The sequence below is a fragment of the Stylophora pistillata genome, chromosome 4, assembly GCF_964205215.1.
Source record: "Stylophora pistillata chromosome 4, jaStyPist1.2, whole genome shotgun sequence".
In the NCBI taxonomy this organism is placed as follows: domain Eukaryota; kingdom Metazoa; phylum Cnidaria; class Anthozoa; order Scleractinia; family Pocilloporidae; genus Stylophora; species Stylophora pistillata.
In genome coordinates this window covers 5,553,809-5,572,819 of record NC_142522.1, presented here as the reverse complement: position 1 = coordinate 5,572,819, position 19,011 = coordinate 5,553,809, and the positions used below count along the sequence as shown (strand labels likewise).

The window sequence follows — 19,011 nt, the reverse complement described above, 5'->3', positions numbered from 1 at the left end:
GTTTCCCGTGACTTAATTTGAAATAATTATAGACTGTTTTTGATGTGTCGAAGTCTTCATTAAGTAATCTTAGCGGTCCGTGTACAGATTATAATGCGGTTTAGTTTTTCTCCGTTGTGAAACTCTGAAGACCCTATGAAGACTTCTGAAATGGAATTGTTTTTAGAACAAGATTGGAAATTAGAAATTTTCCTGGAATTCTTTTTAGATCAAGATTGAAAATTCGAAATTTTCGTGGGTTTTCTTTTCCTTATTTTTCGATTAGTTTATGTACTATGGTTTTGTATCATTACTTTTTTAATTGGCCATGTGCAATTAGCTATCTTCAGGATAACAACCTCAAAACATTACCAGAAGACCTGTTTGAAGATCTTTCAAAGCTGAAAGTGTTGTAAGTATGGCAATCCAAAAATTGGTCATCATTACAGAAAGAAACAAACAGTTGTAAAAACTAAGAATAATTGGTTGCCTACTGGGGCCTGTTTCTCGAAAGTCTATGTACTTACTGCTCTCGAAAAGTTTTTTTCGATGTGTTTATGTTCAACGTCGTAATGTCATAAGTGTTGAAATTCAAACAGTGAAGTAATCAGAAAAAGAAATAGAATTGATTGTCTTTTCATCTAACATCTCCATTACTGTTACTTTGATTCAGGGTATACAATAAAGCTCTAAGCCCATAAAGTTACCGGTACTTCCTATATTTCTTGGTATAGTAGTTGAAAAGAGTTTTGCGTTGCATCAAACTAAACTTTCTTTAGATGGAGGCTATCAAAGTTCCTTTCTCCTGCGTACTTGATTTTACATGGATATTGATAGAGGCATTTACAGAACAGTCACATCAGGAAGTAAAATGTTAGGTGGCCTTACCATTTGACTCCTTAGGGTAACAAGCATCTACTTTCCTCTCACAATATCACCCCTGAATCGCACATTAAGGTCAGGAGAACAAAGGAAAATCATCACAAACCAAGGAACCTCTCCATTGTTAGACAAATTCCCCTTGTCAATCACAAAAGAAAAGAATAGAGTAGAGTATAGAGTATATGGATATTGATGTTAGGGTATAAATAGTCAAACGATGATAAAACCAGCTCATGACGGTGGGCAATGATTATGGTAGTGGTTTACAAGATAGGTTTATTCTCATAATAATAATTCTTGGCACTGTTTGACTAACAAGTTATCAATAGAAATAACATAGGCAGCCGATCCATTTTGTGGTCCTATCTCACCTTCAATACCTGGAGGCTCTACACAATTCTATTGCGTACAGTGTACTTCGTTTCTCGAAATGGCCAATAAGATAGAAAATTCAAGTGAAGACCATCCAGTTGCTCCACGAAACGTGAGAATTATCAGTCTTATGACAGAAGTAAATTTTGATTTAACTGTCATCCGTATTGCACTTTATTACTCAGAAACTTGAGTGGGAACGAGCTAACAACGGTGACGAAAACAACTTTCAAAGGACTCAAATCACTGGAATATTTGTGAGTAGAGGGTTTGTTAATCCTATGTGTCGTGAATTAATTTCAAATAATTGTAGTTGTGACTATTTGTGATGTGTTGCGCTGTTTAGAGGTCTTTGTACATATTACGACAAGACTTTGCTTTCTCCGTTATGACACTCGGAAGACCCTATGAAGATTTCTGCTTTTATGGAATTATTTTTAGACCAAGATTAGAAATTCGATGTTTTCGTGGGTTTTCTTTTCCTTATTTTTAGATTAGGTTATTTATTATGGTTTTGTATCATTAATTTTTTATTTGCCCATTTGCAATTAGGTATCTTCAGGATAACAAGCTCAAAACACTACCAGAAGGCCTGCTTGGAGATCTTTCAAAGCTGAAAGTGTTGTAAGTATGGCAATCCAAAAATTGGTCATCATTAGAGAAAGAAACACACAGTTGTAAAAACTAAGAATACTTAGTTGCCTACCGGGGCCTGTTTCTCGAAAGTCCATGTAGTTACTCCTCTCGAAAAGTTTTTTTCACTGTGTTTACGGTCAACACGGTGATATCATAAGTGTTGAAATTCAAAAAGTGAAGTAATCAGAAAAAGAAATAGAACTGATTGTCTTTTCATCTAACATATACATTACTGTTACTTTGATTCAGGATATACAATAAAGCTCTAAGCCCATAAAGTTACCGGTACTTCTTATATTTCTAGGTATGGTAGTTGAAAAGAGTTTTGGGTTGCATCAAACTAAAATCCTTCAGCTGAATGCTATCTAAGTTCCTTTCTCCTGCGTACTTGATTTTACGTGGATATTGATAGAGGAATTTACAGAACAGTCACATCAGGAAGTAAAATGTTAGGTGGCGTAACCATTTGACTCCTCAAGGTGACAAGCATCTACTTTCCTCTCACAATATCACCCCTGAATCGCACATTAAGGTCAGGAGAACAAAGGAAAATCATCATAAGCCAAGGAAGCTCTCGATTGTTAGACAAATTCTCCTTCTCAATCACAAAAGAAAAGAATAGAGTAGAGTATAGAGTATATGGATATTGATGTTAGGGTATAAATAGTCAAATGATGATAAAACCAGCTGATGACCGTGGGCAATGATCATGGTAGTGGTTTACAAGATAGGTTAATTCTCAGAATAATAACTCTTGGCACTGTTTGACTAACAAGTTATCAATAGAAATAACATAGGCAGCCGATCCATTTTGTGGTCCTATCTCACCTTCAATACCTGGAGGCTCTACACAATTCTATTGCGTACAGTGTACTTCGTTTCTCGAAATGGCCAATAAGATAGAAAATTCAAGCGAAGACCATTCAGCTGCTCCACGAAACGTGAGAATTATCAGTCTTATGACAGAAGTAAATTTTGATTTAACTGTCATCCGTATTGCACTTTATTCCTCAGAAACTTGAGTGGGAACGAGCTAACAACAGTGATGAAAAAAACTTTCAAAGGACTCAAATCATTAGAATATTTGTGAGTAGAGGGTTTGTTAATGCTATGTGTCGTGAATTAATTTGAAATAACTGTCGTTGTGACTATTTGTGATGTGTCGCGCTGTTTAGGGGTCTTTGTACAGATTACGACAAGACTTTGTTTTCTCCGTCATGACACTTGGAAGACCCTATGAAGATTTCTCCTTTTATGGAATTATTTTTAGATCAAGACTAGAAATTAGATGTTTTCGTGGGTTTTCTTTTCCTTATTTTTCGATTAGGTTATTTATTATGGTTTTGTATCATTACTTTTTTATTTGCCCATTTGCAATTAGGTATCTTCAGGATAACAAGCTCAAAACACTACCAGAAGGCCTGCTTGATGATCTTTCAAAGCTGAAAATGTTGTAAGTATGGCAATCCAAAAATTGGTCATCATTAGAGAAAGAAACACTCAGTTCTAAAAAGTAAGAATACTTAGTTGCCTACCGGGGCCTGTTTCTCGAAAGTCCATGTAGTTACTCCTCTCGAAAAGTTTTTTTCACTGTGTTTACGGTCAACACGGTGATATCATAAGTATGGAAATTCAAAAAGTGAAGTAATCAGAAAAAGAAATAGAACTGATTGTCTTTTCATCTAACATCTACATTACTGTTACTTTGATTCAGGATATACAATAAAGCTCTAAGTCCATAAAGTTACCGGTACTTGCTACATTTCTAGGTATAATATTTGAAAAGAGTTTTGGATTGCATCAAACTAAAATCCTTCAGCTGAATTCTTTCTAAGTTCCTTTCTCCTGCGGGCTTGAGTTTACATGGATATTGATTGAGGAATTTATAGAACACTCACATCAGGAAGTAAAATGTTAGGTGGCGTAACCATTTGACTCCTCAAGGTGACAAGCATCTACTTTCCTCTCACAATATCACCCCTGAATCGCACATTAAGGTCAGGAGAACAAAGGAAAATCATCATAAGCCAAGGAAGCTCTCGATTGTTAGACAAATTCTCCTTCTCAATCACAAAAGAAAAGAATAGAGTAGAGTATAGAGTATATGGATATTGATGTTAGGGTATAAATAGTCAAACGATGATAAAACCAGCTTATGACGGTAGGCAATGATCATGGTAGTGGTTTACAAGATAGGTTAATTCTCAGAATAATAACTCTTGGCACTGTCTGACTAACAAGTTATCAATAGAAATAACATAGGCAGCCGATCCATTTTGTGGTCCTATCTCACCTTCAATACCTGGAGGCTCTACACAATTCTATTGCGTACAGTGTACTTCGTTTCTCGAAATGGCCAATAAGATAGAAAATTCAAGTGAAGACCATCCAGTTGCTCCACGAAACGTGAGAATTATCAGTCTTATGACAGAAGTAAATTTTGATTTAACTGTTATCCCTATTGCACTTTATTCCTCAGAAACTTGAGTGGGAACGAGCTAACAACGGTGATGAAAACAACTTTCAAAGGACTCAAATCATTAGAATATTTGTGAGTAGAGGGTTTGTTAATGCTATGTGTCGTGAATTAATTTGAAATAATTGTAGTTGTGACTATTTGTGATGTGTCGCGCTGTTTAGGGGTCTTTGTACATATTACGACAAGACTTTGTTTTCTTCGTTATGACACTCGGAAGACCCTATGAAGATTACTCCTTTTATGGAATTATTTTTAGATCAAGACTAGAAATTAGATGTTTTCGTGGGTTTTCTTTTCCTTATTTTTCGATTAGGCTATTTATTATGGTTTTGTGTCATTACTTTTTTATTTGCCCATTTGCAATTAGGTATCTTCAGGATAACAAGCTCAAAACACTACCAAAAGGCCTGCTTGGAGATCTTTCAAAGCTGAAAGTGTTGTAAGTATGGCAATCCAAAAATTGGTCATCATTACCGAAAGAAACACACAGTTGTAAAAACTAAGAATACTTAGTTGCCTACTGGGGCCTGTTTCTCGAACGTCCATGTACTTACTGCTCTCGAAAAGTTTTTTTCACTGTGTTTACGGTCAACACGGTGATATTTTAAGTGTTGAAATTCTAACAGTGATGAAATCAGAAAAAGAAATAGAACTGATTGTCTTTTCATCTAACATCTACATTACTGTTACTTCGATTCAGGGTATACAATAAAGCTCTAAGCCCATAAAGTTACCGGTACTTCTTATATTTCTAGGTATGGTAGTTGAAAAGAGTTTTGGGTTGCATCAAACTAAAATCCTTCAGCTGAATGCTATCTAAGTTCCTTTCTCCTGCGTACTTGATTTTACATGGATATTGATAGAGGAATTTACAGAACAGTCACATCAGGACGTAAAATGTTAGGTGGCCTTACCATTTGACTCCTCAAGGTGACAAGCATCTACTTTCCTCTCACAATATCACCCCTGAATCGCACATTAAGGTCAGGAGAACAAAGGAAAATCATCATAAGCCAAGGAAGCTCTCGAATGTTAGACAAATTCTCCTTCTCAATCACAAAAGAAAAGAATAGAGTAGAGTATAGAGTATATGGATATTGATGTTAGGGTATAAATAGTCAAATGATGATAAAACCAGCTTATGACGGTGGGCAATGATCATGGTAGTGGTTTACAAGATAGGTTAATTCTCAGAATAATAACTCTTGGCACTGTCTGACTAACAAGTTATCAATAGAAATAACATAGGCAGCCGATCCATTTTGTGGTCCTATCTCACCTTCAATACCTGGAGGCTCTACACAATTCTATTGCGTACAGTGTACTTCGTTTCTCGAAATGGCCAATAAGATAGAAAATTCAAGTGAAGACCATCCAGTTGCTCCACGAAACGTGAGAATTATCAGTCTTATGACAGAAGTAAATTTTGATTTAACTGTTATCCCTATTGCACTTTATTCCTCAGAAACTTGAGTGGGAACGAGCTAACAACGGTGATGAAAACAACTTTCAAAGGACTCAAATCATTGGAATATTTGTGAGTAGAGGGTTTGTTAATGCTATGTGTCGTGAATTAATTTGAAATAATTGTAGTTGTGACTATCTGTGATGTGTCGCGCTGTTTAGGGGTCTTTGTACAGATTACGACAAGACTTTGTTTTCTCCGTCATGACACTTGGAAGACCCTATGAAGATTTCTCCTTTTATGGAATTATTTTTAGATCAAGACTAGAAATTCGATGTTTTCGTGGGTTTTCTTTTCCTTATTTTTCGATTAGGCTATTTATTATGGTTTTGTATCATTACTTTTTTATTTGCCCATTTGCAATTAGGTATCTTCAGGATAACAAGCTCAAAACACTACCAAAAGGCCTGCTTGGAGATCTTTCAAAGCTGAAAATGTTGTAAGTATGGCAATCCAAAAATTGGTCATCATTACCGAAAGAAACACACAGTTGTAAAAACTAAGAATACTTAGTTGCCTACTGGGGCCTGTTTCTCGAACGTCCATCTACTTAATGCTCTCGAAAAGTTTTTTTCACTGTGTTTACGGTCAACACGGTGATATTTAAGTGTTGAAATTCTAACAGTGATGTAATCAGAAAAAGAAATAGAACTGATTGTCTTTTCATCTAACATCTACATTACTGTTACTTCGATTCAGGGTATACAATAAAGCTCTAAGCCCATAAAGTTACCGGTACTTCTTATATTTCTAGGTATGGTAGTTGAAAAGAGTTTTGGGTTGCATCAAACTAAAATCCTTCAGCTGAATGCTATCTAAGTTCCTTTCTCCTGCGTAATTGATTTTACATGGATATTGATAGAGGCATTTACAGAACAGTCACATCAGGAAGTAAAATGTTAGGTGGCCTTACCATTTGACTACTCAAGGTGACAAGCAACTACTTTCCTCTCACAATATCACCCCTGAATCGCACATTAAGGTCAGGAGAACAAAGGAAAATCATCACAAACCAAAGAACCTCTCGATTGTTAGACAAATTCTCCTTCTCAATCACAAAAGAAAAGAATAGAGTAGAGTATAGAGTATATGGATATTGATGTTACGGTATAAATAGTCAAACGATGATAAAACCAGCTGATAACGGTGGGCAATGATCATGGTAGTGGTTCACAAGTAGGTTAATTCTCAGAATAAAAACTCTTGGCACTGTTTGACTAACAAGTTATCAATAGAAATAACATAGCCAGCCAATCAATTTTGTGGTCCTATCTCACCTTCAATACCTGGAAGCTCTACACAATTCTATTGCGCACAGTGTACTTCGTTTCTCGAAATGGCCAATAAGATAGAAAATTCAAGTGAAGACCATTCAGCTGCTCCACGAAACGTGTGAATTATCAGTCTTATGACAGAAGTAAATTTTGATTTAACTGTCATCCGTATTGCACTTTATTCCTCAGAAACTTGAGTGGGAACGAGCTAACAACGGTGACGAAAACAACTTTCAAAGGACTCAAATCATTGGAATATTTGTGAGTAGAGGGTTTGTTAATCCTATGTGTCGTGAATTAATTTCAAATAATTGTAGTTGTGACTATTTGTGATGTGTTGCGCTTTTCAGGGGTCTTTGTACATATTACGACAAGACTTTGTTTTCTCCGTTATGACACTCGGAAGACCCTATGAAGATTTTTCCTTTTATGGAATTATTTTTAGATCAAGACTAGAAATTCGATGTTTTCGTGGGTTTTCTTTTCTTTATTTTTCGATTAGGTTATTTATTATGGTTTTGTATCATTACTTTTTTATTTGCCCATTTGCAATTAGGTATCTTCAGGATAACAAGCTCAAAACACTACCAGAAGGCCTGCTTGGAGATCTTTCAAAGCTGAAAGTGTTGTAAGTCTGGCAATCCAAAAATTGGTCATCATTACCGAAAGAAACACACAGTTGTAAAAACTAAGAATACTTAGTTGCCTACTGGGGCCTGTTTCTCGAACGTCCATGTACTTACTGCTCTCGAAAAGTTTTTTTCACTGTGTTTACGGTCAACACGGTGATATCATAAGTGTTGAAATTCAAACAGTGAAGTAATCAGAAAAAGAAATAGAACTGATTGTCTTTTCATCTAACATCTACATTACTGTTACTTTGATTCAGGGTATACAATAAAGCTCTAAGCCCATAAAGTTACCGGTATTTCTTATATTTCTAGGTATGGTAGTTGAAAAGAGTTTTGGGTTGCATCAAACTAAAATCCTTCAGCTGAATGCTATCTATGTTCCTTTCTCCTGCGTAATTCATTTTACATGGATATTGATAGAGGAATTTACAGAACAGTCACATCAGGAAGTAAAATGTTAGGTGGCGTAACCATTTGACTACTCAAGGTGACAAGCATCTACTTTCCTCTCCCAACATCACCCCTGAATCGCACATTAAGGTCAGGAGAACAAAAGAAAATCATCATAAACCAAGGAACCTCTCGATTGTTAGACAAATTCTCCTTGTCAATCACAAAAGAAAAGAATGGCGTAGAGTATAGAATATATGGATATTGATGTTAGGGTATAAATAGTCAAACGATGATAAAACCAGCTGATGACGGTGGGCAATGATCATAGTAGTGGTTTACAAGATAGGTTAATTCTCATAATAAAAATTCTTGGCACTGTCTGAATGATAAGGTATCAATGGAAATAACATAGCCAGCCGATCAATTTTGTGGTCCTATCTCACCTTGAATACCTGGAAGCTCTACACGTTTCTGTTGTGTACAATGTACTTCGTAAGTTCTCGAAATGGCCAATAAGATAGAAAATTCGAGTGAAGACCATTCAGCTGCTCCGCGAAACGTTTGAATTATCAGTCTTATGACAGAAGTAAATTTTGATTTAACTGTCATCCGTATTGCACTTTATTCCTCAGAAACTTGAGTGGGAACGAGCTGGAGTATTTGTGAGTAGCGCTTTTGTTGATCGCTAGATGACGTGACTTAATTTGAAATCATTATAGTTGTGACTATTTGTGATGTGTCGAACTGTTTATTAAGTAATTTTAGGGTCTGTTTACAGCTTATAATAGGATTTTGTTTTTCTCGGTTATGACACTCTGAAGACCCTATGAAGATTTCTTATATGGAATTTTTTTTAGATTAAGATTACAAATTCGAAGTTTTCGTGGGTTTTCTTTTCCTTACTTCTCGATTAGGTTATTTATTATGGTTTTGTATCATTACTTTTTTCTTTGGCCATATGTAATTAGATATCTTCAGGATAACAAGCTCAAAACATTACCAGAAGGCCTGCTTGAAAATCTTTCAAAGCTGAAATTGTTGTAAGTATGGCAATCCAAAAATTGGTCATCATTAGAGAAAGAAACACACAGTTCTAAATAGTAAGAATACTTGGTTGCCTGCTGGGGCCCGTTTCTCGAAAGTTCATGAAAGTCCGTTTCTCGAAAGTCCAGAGTGAAAAAGTTTTTTTCACTGTGTTTACGGTCAACATGGTGATATCATAAGTGTTGAAATTCAAACAGTGAAATAATCAGAAAAAGAAATAGAATTGATTGCCTTTTCATCTAACATCTACATTACTGTTACCTTGATTTATGGTATACAATACGGCTCTTGGGCCCGTTTCTCCAAAGTTCCGGTAACTTAACGGGACCAAAGCCATGTTTTAAATTCAAAATTTAAAGGATAGGAAACCGGGTTCCTGCACATAAACCAGTCCTTTCTGTTGCTTTAGATGATAGTTTTCTTGTATCACTTTCAAAACTTTTGAAATCCCCATCTTGAATGAAAACAGAACAGCTTTACGGGCCCGTTAAGTTACCGAGACTTTCGAGAAACGGGCCCCTAAGCCCATAAAGTTACTGGTACTTCTTATATTTCTAGGTATGGTAGTTGAAAAGAGTTTTGGGTTGCATCAAACTAAAATTCCTTTAGCTGGAGGCTCTCTAAGTTCCTTTCTCCTGCGTACTTGATTTTACATGGATATTGATAGAGGAATTTACAGAACAGTCACATCAGGAAGTAAAATGTTAGGTGGCGTAACCATTTGACTCCTCAAGGTGACAAGCATCTACTTTCCTCTCACAATATCACCCCTGAATCGCACATTAAGGTCAGGAGAACAAAGGAAAATCATCATAAACCAAGGAAGCTCTAGATTGTTAGACAAATTCCCCTTGTCAATCACAAAAGAAAAGAATAGAGTAGAGTATAGAATATATGGATATTGATGTTAAGGTATAAATAGTCAAACGATGATAAAATCAGCGTATGACGGTGGGCAATGATCATGGTGGTGATTTACAAGATAGGTTTATTCTCATAATAATAATTCTTGGCACTGTTTGACTGACAAGTTATCAATGGAAATAACATAGTCAGCCGATCAATTTTGTGGCACTATATCACCTTGAATACCTGGAAGCTCTACACATTTCTGTTGTGTACAGGGTACTTCGTTTCTCGAAATAGCCAATTAAGATAGAAAATTCAAGTGAGGACCATTCAGCTGCTCCACAAAACGTTTCAATTATCAGTCTTTTGACAGACGTAAATTTTGATTTAACTGTCATCCGTATTGCACTTTCTTCCTCAGAAACTTGAGTGGGAACGAGCTAACAACGGTGACGAAAACAACTTTCAAAGGACTCAAATCACTGGAATATTTGTGAGTAGAGGGTTTGTTAATGCTATGTGTCGTGACTTAATTTGAAATACTTATAGTTTTGACTATTTGTGATGTGTCGAACTTGATAGGGGTCCTTGTACAGATTATTAAGGGATTTTGTTTTCTCCGTTATGACACTCTGAAGACCCTATGAAGATTTCTCCTTGTATGGAATTATTTTTAGATCAAGATTAGAAATTCGAAGTTTTCGTGGGTTTTCTTTTCCTTATTTTTCGATTAGGTTATTTATCATGGTTTTGTGTCATTACTTTTTTATTTGCCCATTTGCAATTAGGTATCTTCAGGATAACAAGCTCAAAACACTACCAGAAGGCCTGCTTGGAGGTCTTTCAAAGCTGAAAGTGTTGTAAGTATGGCAATCCAAAAATTGGTCATCATTAGAGAAAGAAACACACAGTTGTAAAAAGTAAGAATACTTAGTTGCCTACTGGGGCCCGTTTCTCGAAAGTCCATGTACTTACTGCTCTCGAAAAGTTTTTTTCACTGTGTTTACGGTCAACACGGTGATTTCATAAGTGTTGAAATTCAAACAGTGAAGTAATCAGAAAAAGAAATAGAACTGATTGTCTTTTCATCTTAACATCTACCTTACTGTTACATTGATTCAGGATATACAATAAAGCTCTAAGTCCATAAAGCTACCGGTAATTCCTATATTAGCACATATGGTAGTTGAAAAGAGTTTTGGGTTGCATCAAACTAAAATCCTTCAGCTGAATGCTATCTAAGTTCCTCTCTCCTGCGTACTTGATTTTACATGGATATTGATAGAGGAATTTACAGAACAGTCACATCAGGAAGTAAAATGTTAGGTGGCCTTACCATTTGACTCCTCAAGGTGACAAGCATCTACTTTCCTCTCACAATATCACCCCTGAATCGCACATTAAGGTCAGGAGAACAAATTAAAACCATCACAAACCAAGGAAGCTCTCGATTGTTAGACAAATTCTCCTTGCCAATTACAAAAGAAAAGAATAGAGAAGAGTAAAGAATATATGGATATTGATGTTAGGGTATATATAGTCAAACGATGATAAAACCAGCTCATGACGGTGGGCAATGATCATGGTGGTGGTTTAGAAGATAGGTTAATTCTCATAATAATAATTATTAGCACTGTTTGAATGACAAGGTATTAATGGAAATAACATAGGTTTGTAGGTAGGTAACTTTATTTCAACTCGGGTTGTTGAGGCTGATTAGGCCACTAGCAATACATGCTAATATGCTGAGCAACACCCATCCCACACCAGGGGAGAACATCCACCACACAGTAATCTCGTGCGTGGAAAATTAACGTTTCCTACCCCTAACCTTGCAGGAGACGGGGCCTACGGTTTATTCGTCCTTATCTGAGAAGACTACAATATCTGTCCATTTCTTGATATCGGAAAGACAGCAAATTCTCCTCACTTATTTTAAGACTATGAGTACTGGTCCGGCCGGGGCAATACTGAACAAAGCTAGCCGATCAGTTTTGTGGTCCTATCTCACCTTGAATACCTGAAAGCTCTACTCATTTCTGTTGTGCATATTGTAATTCGTTTCTAGAAATAGCCAATTAAGATTGAAAAATTAAGTGAGGACCATTGAGATCCTCCACAAAACGTTTGAATTATCAATTTTATGACAGAAGTCATTTTTAATTTAATTGTCATCCGTATTGCGCTCTTTTCCTCAGAAACTTGAGTGAGAACGAGCTAACTACAGTGACGAAGGGAACCTTCAAAGGACTTAAATCACTGGAATATTTGTGAGTAGAGCGTTTGTTGATCACTTTATGTCGATAAAAAAACTTAAGTTGAAAAAATTCCTAGGTGGTAAGCTTGACAGCTGCCTTAAATCAAATCTTATATTGTAAAAAAAAAAAAAAGACAGTTTGTCAATTCGTCAATTGTTTTATCCATTACTACAGGTATCTAAGCAATAACAAGTTATCTGACGTACCTTCCGATGCATTTAGTGAACTAGTAAACATGAAGTATTTGTGAGTATCTATCAATGAATCTTCTACGCTTTTTCGTCTTCAAAACTGTCCTATTTCACGAAGCGCTTTCCAATTTCGCCCAATCAGATTTAGAAGAACCTTATTAGATATTAAAATAGAATTTTGCCTTAATAATATAAACAGGTAATCGCATGTTTCGTCGTAAGGTTAACAATCATTATCACTTGTGAAAACATGAGGGATATTACTCCTTACTTTTACACGCCCAGGCAAAACTATACGAACACAAGTCAACCGGCATCAAGTACGGAAAATTATTGTGCATTTCATTGGTTTAGAGGGTGTACGGATTAATCTGAACCAATCAAAAAGCAACGAAAAGCAAAACAAGTGCATTGCCTTACTACTTTCGACATTTGAATAAAAACCTCCCCAAGGGAGGAAAGAGGTGAAATTGTCAATCGTGCCTATCATGAGATGTTTCTTTTACACAGGAAACTCGACCGATTTATCTTTTGCTGCTACGCCATAAAGTTAATCGAAGGAGTTAACTGCGATGCTCCAATGAACGAGTTTTCGAGCTGTGACGACCTCATGAAAAACGAAATTGTTCAGGTCTGTATCTGGATTCTGGGAATACTTGCGCTCCTTGGCAACGTCCTCGTCATAATATGGCGTGCCTTTGATAAAGAAGAGAGCAGGGTTCAGTCTTGTCTGCTGACCAATCTGGCCGTAGCTGATCTGTTTATGGGCGTCTATTTATTAACGATCGCCATCATGGACTCAAGATGGCGAGGGGAATACTTTAAGCATGACATTAAATGGAGATCTGGCATCAGCTGTCAAGTCGTTGGAGCTCTTTCGATGCTCTCTAGTGAAGTTTCTGTCCTGATTCTCACCATCATCACCATCGACCGACTTATCTGTATCGTCTTCCCATTCAAGTTCAAGCGCCTTACTTACAAAGCGGCCGTTTTCGCCTGCATAGGTGTATGGATGTTTGGCATAGTCATATCTGTGATGCCTATCACCGGAATAAACTACTTTTACGATGAAAGCGGGGATTTCGGTTTCTATAGTCGCTCTGCCGTCTGCCTTCCGCTTCAGCTTTCTGAGGGCACACCGGCTGGCTGGGAATACTCCGTGTCATTCTTTGTGGGCTTGAACTTTATTTCTTTCGCCTTTATCCTCGTGGCGTATATCTCAATATTTTGGACGGTAAAGCATGCTGCACGTGCAGCGCGATCGACGAATTTCAAAAAGGAATCAGAGATGGCTAAGAGACTTGCCTTCATCGTGATGACAGACTTCTGCTGCTGGATGCCCATCATAACGATCAGTGTTTTATCGCTAACTGGGAATTTTGAGGATCCAAACAAAATCGCCTACGTGTGGATTGCAGTGTTTGTTCTTCCTATCAACTCCTCCATAAATCCAATCCTGTACACTTTTTCTACCCAACGAGCAAAGCAAAGCTTAACCAAAAAGGGAAAACATATCACTGGTATTGTAATGAAGACATTGAACGAGCGAATGCCAGGTGAGTAATGAACAACTATTCACCGAAATGGAGGTGGTTAGTGGTGGATATTTACCGAGCCGCGAAGCGACGAGGTAAATATCCACCGCTAACCACCGACACTGAGCTGAATAGTTGTTTTAGTATATACTAAAACAGTGAGATAATGTACACCACCGTCGTTAATTTGAGTGATTTCTTCGCTTGTCACGGATGCAAACCGGGACGCCATTTTTTCCCGAATTGCTCGAAGGTAAATAGCAAAGGATATTCGGAGTTTGACTAGCCAATCAGAGCGCGCCTTCAACGCTATCCACTTTTTTAGTATATACTAATGACAGTTATCGGTGAGCTGAGTGCACTTAATTGGAGGGGATGGGCTAATGACGAATAAAGGAATAAGGAAAGCACCATTTGTTCCTTATTTTTCTACTGGGACTTTTGGGCCCTGTTATTTTTGCACCCCCCCCCCCCCCTCCTCCTCACTCTCTTCACCCAGAGCCTGACACAGTTGTTATCATCTTTGGAGTCCCTCTCAGAAATATTGGGGACCAGAAGCATGTAGAACGGGAGCAACGAGGAAACCGTCCATAATGATTTCGTGGGTGGCTAGATGCCTTTGGACCTCATCTTCGGCATGATTTTTAAGTTAAAATTGAACACCCTTGCATTCCACAAAAAGACGTAAATGATTCGCCGTTCTCAGACCACATAAATTTGAGCGATTTCATGTTGTTTTTAGCAGAGTATGGCCAATCATGGTTTGCTTGAGGTCCCTGCCAAGGTCTTGGGGGGCAGTAACTCACGAAGAGGTGAATTTCCAGAGGCAGATCCAGGGGGAGAGTCCGGGGGGTCCGGACCCCCTATCAGACCTGACGCTTAAAACTTTGAGACTGAAATTCTTACATCGACAGGATCGTATATCATATTTTAACTATCTGATTTTTTTAATTAATGAATCCAAGTAAACGGTAAGCGGCCAAGGAATTATAACGTGCAACCGCGACTGGTGGGAGGGGGTGTGGGGTGTGGGGGAGAAGTAATTTGCCTCAAAAGAGTCCAACAGTCCTTTCTGAACCAAAGTTTGGACCCCCCCAATCAAAAATTTGTGGATCCGCCCCTGATCTCCCCTTTAAAGAACCTTTCAAAAGGGCACTTTGAAGAGAACTACTTCCAAAGAGTACGTTCGATATCTTATGGAAAAATACAAGTCAAGCAACGCATATTTTCTAAAATTGAAGATAAATCTCGAATGCAATCAAATTCGAGATGTGAAAAACTTGTCTTAAACGAGGAATACTTCTTCAGTGTTGTGTGCGAGTAAGTCCTTGTATTTCTGTGGCAGTCTAACGTCTATTTGCATGATTTATTTTTATTCATCTAAGGTCGGAGGCAGGCAGTGGATTTGATGAAAAAATCCCATGATGCCACCCTGATCGCCGATATCATCGCTTTCCCACGTCCCTTGCCTTCACCAGGACAGCATGAACGAGACAATAGTGAACACAATAGTGAACACATGATGCACTCTAAACTGAAGCTGATTGAGGAAGTGAATATTCTAAAAGACGACACCGCTGGAAAACCTGCCATTGTAAGTGTGTGAAATAATGTTTACCAAAAGACCAAATCCTGAATATCGTTGGGGAAAGATTTATGGAGCTATGCAAGTACATATGACATGCTACCTAAGGTGCGATCGCTTTCAATGTTGCTCATCGGTCAGAGTATATTACAAGTCTGTGGAAGGTCGAAGATTATATCTCGGTTAGGATCTCAGACTTGGCTTTTATCTGAGTTAGTCACTGACTGTCTGAACAATTTAACTGGGGAATTAGTGGTCAAAGCATGCATTGGACTGAACACCAACTGGAAAAGCTAAGTTCAGCCCTGCCCAAGTCATTGCATCGTGTTCTTGGCCAGGACATTTAACGATCATGAGCAATTGATTTACACTTAGGAGTATAAATTATTACCAGCGAACCATGAGACTCACTCGACTTAAAGATTTGTTGGATGGGAGGAGAGGGAAGGGAGGGCCATTAGGCTGGTATGGGTTTAACCTTCGCAATGAATCTTTGTTGTTACAGGGTTATGCTCTAGCTTGGTCTGAGGGACGAGACATTTCAAGCATGGTGTTATTGAAATACTTTGCCACAGAATGCAAAGAAGACTGGATTCGAGAAGTTGATGTGGCAAAGAGCCTGTGTAGTGAGAGAAAAGAATTTACTTTTCTTCTCAATTATCGTTGGCACTCCACAGGCAAGTGAATAAAAGCTCCTTGTGTTTTGTCCTCTGAACGGAATCATATACTACTGGTATGATTTGCTGTTAAACGAAAAGTTAACGAGTATCGAAATTGCCGAGGAATTAGAAACACTTTCCTACTGTTTTTAAGTGTTTTAATATCCTGCTGTGCAGATATGATTGATTGCTGCTAAATATTCTTACATGAATATAAGGCAGAAGCGCTTTGACCCCGGGTCACCCTGAGGGATTTTGAAAATTACTTGATAGGAAAAAAAATAATTCCCACGTGATCCAGAATAGATGCACTCAAAGTGAGTTCAAATTTTTTAAGTAGCTAATTTTATTTTCTTGCCGCTGTTGTCAACAAAATTTTTCAGCTAACAAAGTATTTGAGCCTTTCAATGAAACCTTTTTGTAAATATGCAGGCCTGGGTTCTTGAATGAGTTTGTCAAGTCATCTAGTATTTTCATTAAGTCATTTTGCTTTCTTCGAATGAATTCCTTCTTTGCTCAAGTATTGTTTCTATTTTTCCCTTGCAGCCTGTGACCACGATATTGATCACGGGAAAGTGAAGATTCGCGAGTTACAATCGAACAGTCTGTAAGTAACAGCTCTCATGTTAAAAGACAATTAAAAATTATCATAGAAATTCATCACAGGAACATTTGAGCGAGGCCAAAACATCAAGAAGCTCGAACAAAATTAAACTTAAATGGTTTGACGTGTCAGACGCGTTAACGAAGCCGTGATTGGCTTTAGTTTTGTATCTGATTGGTCGAGAAGGCGACGCGAGCTTTTAAGACTATCACAGGGCAAAGTAAGCCAAGCCTGATGCAGAAGCAGTCTAAATTTTGAGCCCTGAAAAAGACATTCGAAACATGAAATGACCTGACCTGATCTAATAAATTGATTAGCCTTTCGCGGCCATTACAAGTCTCTTCCTGTTCAAAAAACAACTATTGTGTTTACTTTCCCACCATACTCGTAGGACAGTGAAAGAAGGAACACAAAGTAGTCGTAACTGGGCTTGTTGTATGTGATGATTTCCAAAATATATGCCCCTTTTGTTTCAGATTGATTTGCTACAATTTTGTGTCGAGTTCAACATTGCAAGATTTTCTTAGCGACGAGGGAACTGTCCTTAATCTTGATGCGGTTTGTGCTATAGCCTGTGACGTCATCAGCGCTATAGAACGATTACAGGAACTTGGGATGGTGCATAACAACGTCACAACAAGCAACATTTTGATTGCTCAATCCTTAAGGGTAAATAAACTTTCCATCTTTTTGCGAAATCGTATTAGATGCTAATTAGAATCACTCGGTCAAAAGTACATATTATCGATTATTTTCAGCTTCCTCCCGTGAGAGCGGTCTTGGGAGGATTGTCTCGAGTGTCCACGAAGAGTAAGCCTAGTTCGTTTTCAAACTGGGGAGCTTATAGGCAGATTTGTCATGGCAACGATATTGAGCAGTTTGGACAGTTGATAGCCACTCTATTAGGACACTGTCATGGGTCCAGTGAATACGCCCAGGTAGGGTTATTACTAGTGACAGATTGATAACCAGCCGCTGATCAGGAAATGAGCCCACAATCCTCCCGGTAATGTCTGGTATTGGATGGCAAGACATGGCCTGATTCAAAGCTATTAAATAGGCACGAAGAAAATGACCATTATATCGATAATGTTTTCTGTTTCTTCAAAACGAAAGAGGTAGCTTTTCTCTCCTTACTAAATTTGACTTTTTTTTCAGCTGCATGAAATCATGAACCTGTGTTTTGAGGAAACAGCCGAAAACAGACCTAAGGCGTCTAACATCCGCGAGTTGCTGGAGGAGATTCAGCATCGAGTTGAAGTCCGGGAGACATATTTATAAATGGAAAAAAGCTTGGCACAGTATTATTTTACTGAATGCAACTCTTATCTCTAGATGGACAATTTTTTAAGTATTTCATTGTAAACTGTATTTACTGACTCTACTGTGTGTTCATCAGATCAAAGCTGATTTTAATAAGCTATCCATCTAATATGGAGTCCTTCCTTGCCATGCACTCTAATATATAGATTTAGCCAAGCCTAAAAGCGGAGCTCCCAAGTTCGTAATATTAATGATAACATAAAAGATGGGCATTTGCAAAAACTCTCCTGAGTCACCCCTCCCTTACGTACGCTCGGTCAGTCACGTGACAACCAAAAGGTTGATCATATTCCATGGGTATGGGGCTCTACACCACGCGCGCTTCGCGCGCGTGGGAGCCCCGGTTTGCGCGATCTGAAAATAAGCTTGCTATTCCGACTTGCCACGCACTAACTATTATAAACTATAGTGGTGCAGTCCTCTGGAACAGCCTACCCTCAGCTGCTATGCAAGCAACATCTCTGGCTAATTTCCGACGATTGTTAATTAATTCCGACACGGCATTCATGTAAAACAGGCTTTAATTTATAATTTACCTTCTGTAATAGTTAGTAATATTTTAAATTAGACTAATATACATAGTTTATACATAGTATAAATAGTTCTTCGCAATAAGTTGTAGCTTTCATATTAAACTGTTAATGCCTGATGTGTTTAACCGTGTTTACATAAAGATGATGATGATAATGATGATGGTGACGAGGGAACCATTCATTATTTTTATTGCATGGCGGGGGGGGGGGGGAAGAAGTTTGAGGACTATTGAAAATCGGCTGCCAATGATAGGGGATCACACGAATATTGCAAAGCCTTATGGGGGAATCGGATCAGGTAAATTTTATCGTAGCATA

At 37.8% G+C, this 19,011-nt stretch overlaps 2 protein-coding genes across 2 annotated transcripts in view; both read left to right on the top strand.

The window, feature by feature from the left end:
* The window catches only part of LOC148732126 (uncharacterized), a 49,170-nt gene extending 30,361 nt beyond the window's left edge, over nt 1–18,809 (top strand). The window contains exons 48-57 of the mRNA XM_088756412.1: nt 10,794–10,865; nt 12,204–12,275; nt 12,438–12,509; nt 12,965–14,010; nt 15,375–15,583; nt 16,080–16,251; nt 16,780–16,840; nt 17,314–17,506; nt 17,596–17,775; nt 17,996–18,809. Of these exons, the coding sequence (XP_088612538.1) occupies nt 10,794–10,865; nt 12,204–12,275; nt 12,438–12,509; nt 12,965–14,010; nt 15,375–15,583; nt 16,080–16,251; nt 16,780–16,840; nt 17,314–17,506; nt 17,596–17,775; nt 17,996–18,118 (2,200 nt within the window). The 3' untranslated portion in view covers nt 18,119–18,809. The remainder of the gene's footprint in view (nt 1–10,793; nt 10,866–12,203; nt 12,276–12,437; nt 12,510–12,964; nt 14,011–15,374; nt 15,584–16,079; nt 16,252–16,779; nt 16,841–17,313; nt 17,507–17,595; nt 17,776–17,995) is intronic.
* Nucleotides 7–4,424, top strand: LOC148732127 (uncharacterized). The gene is made up of 6 exons (XM_088756045.1): nt 7–391; nt 1,419–1,490; nt 1,786–1,857; nt 2,884–2,955; nt 3,251–3,322; nt 4,349–4,424. The coding sequence occupies exons 1-6, from the start codon at nt 276–278 to the stop codon at nt 4,422–4,424; spliced, it is 480 nt and encodes a 159-aa protein (XP_088612171.1). The 5' UTR covers nt 7–275.
* Nucleotides 18,810–19,011: the final 202 nt, after the last annotated feature.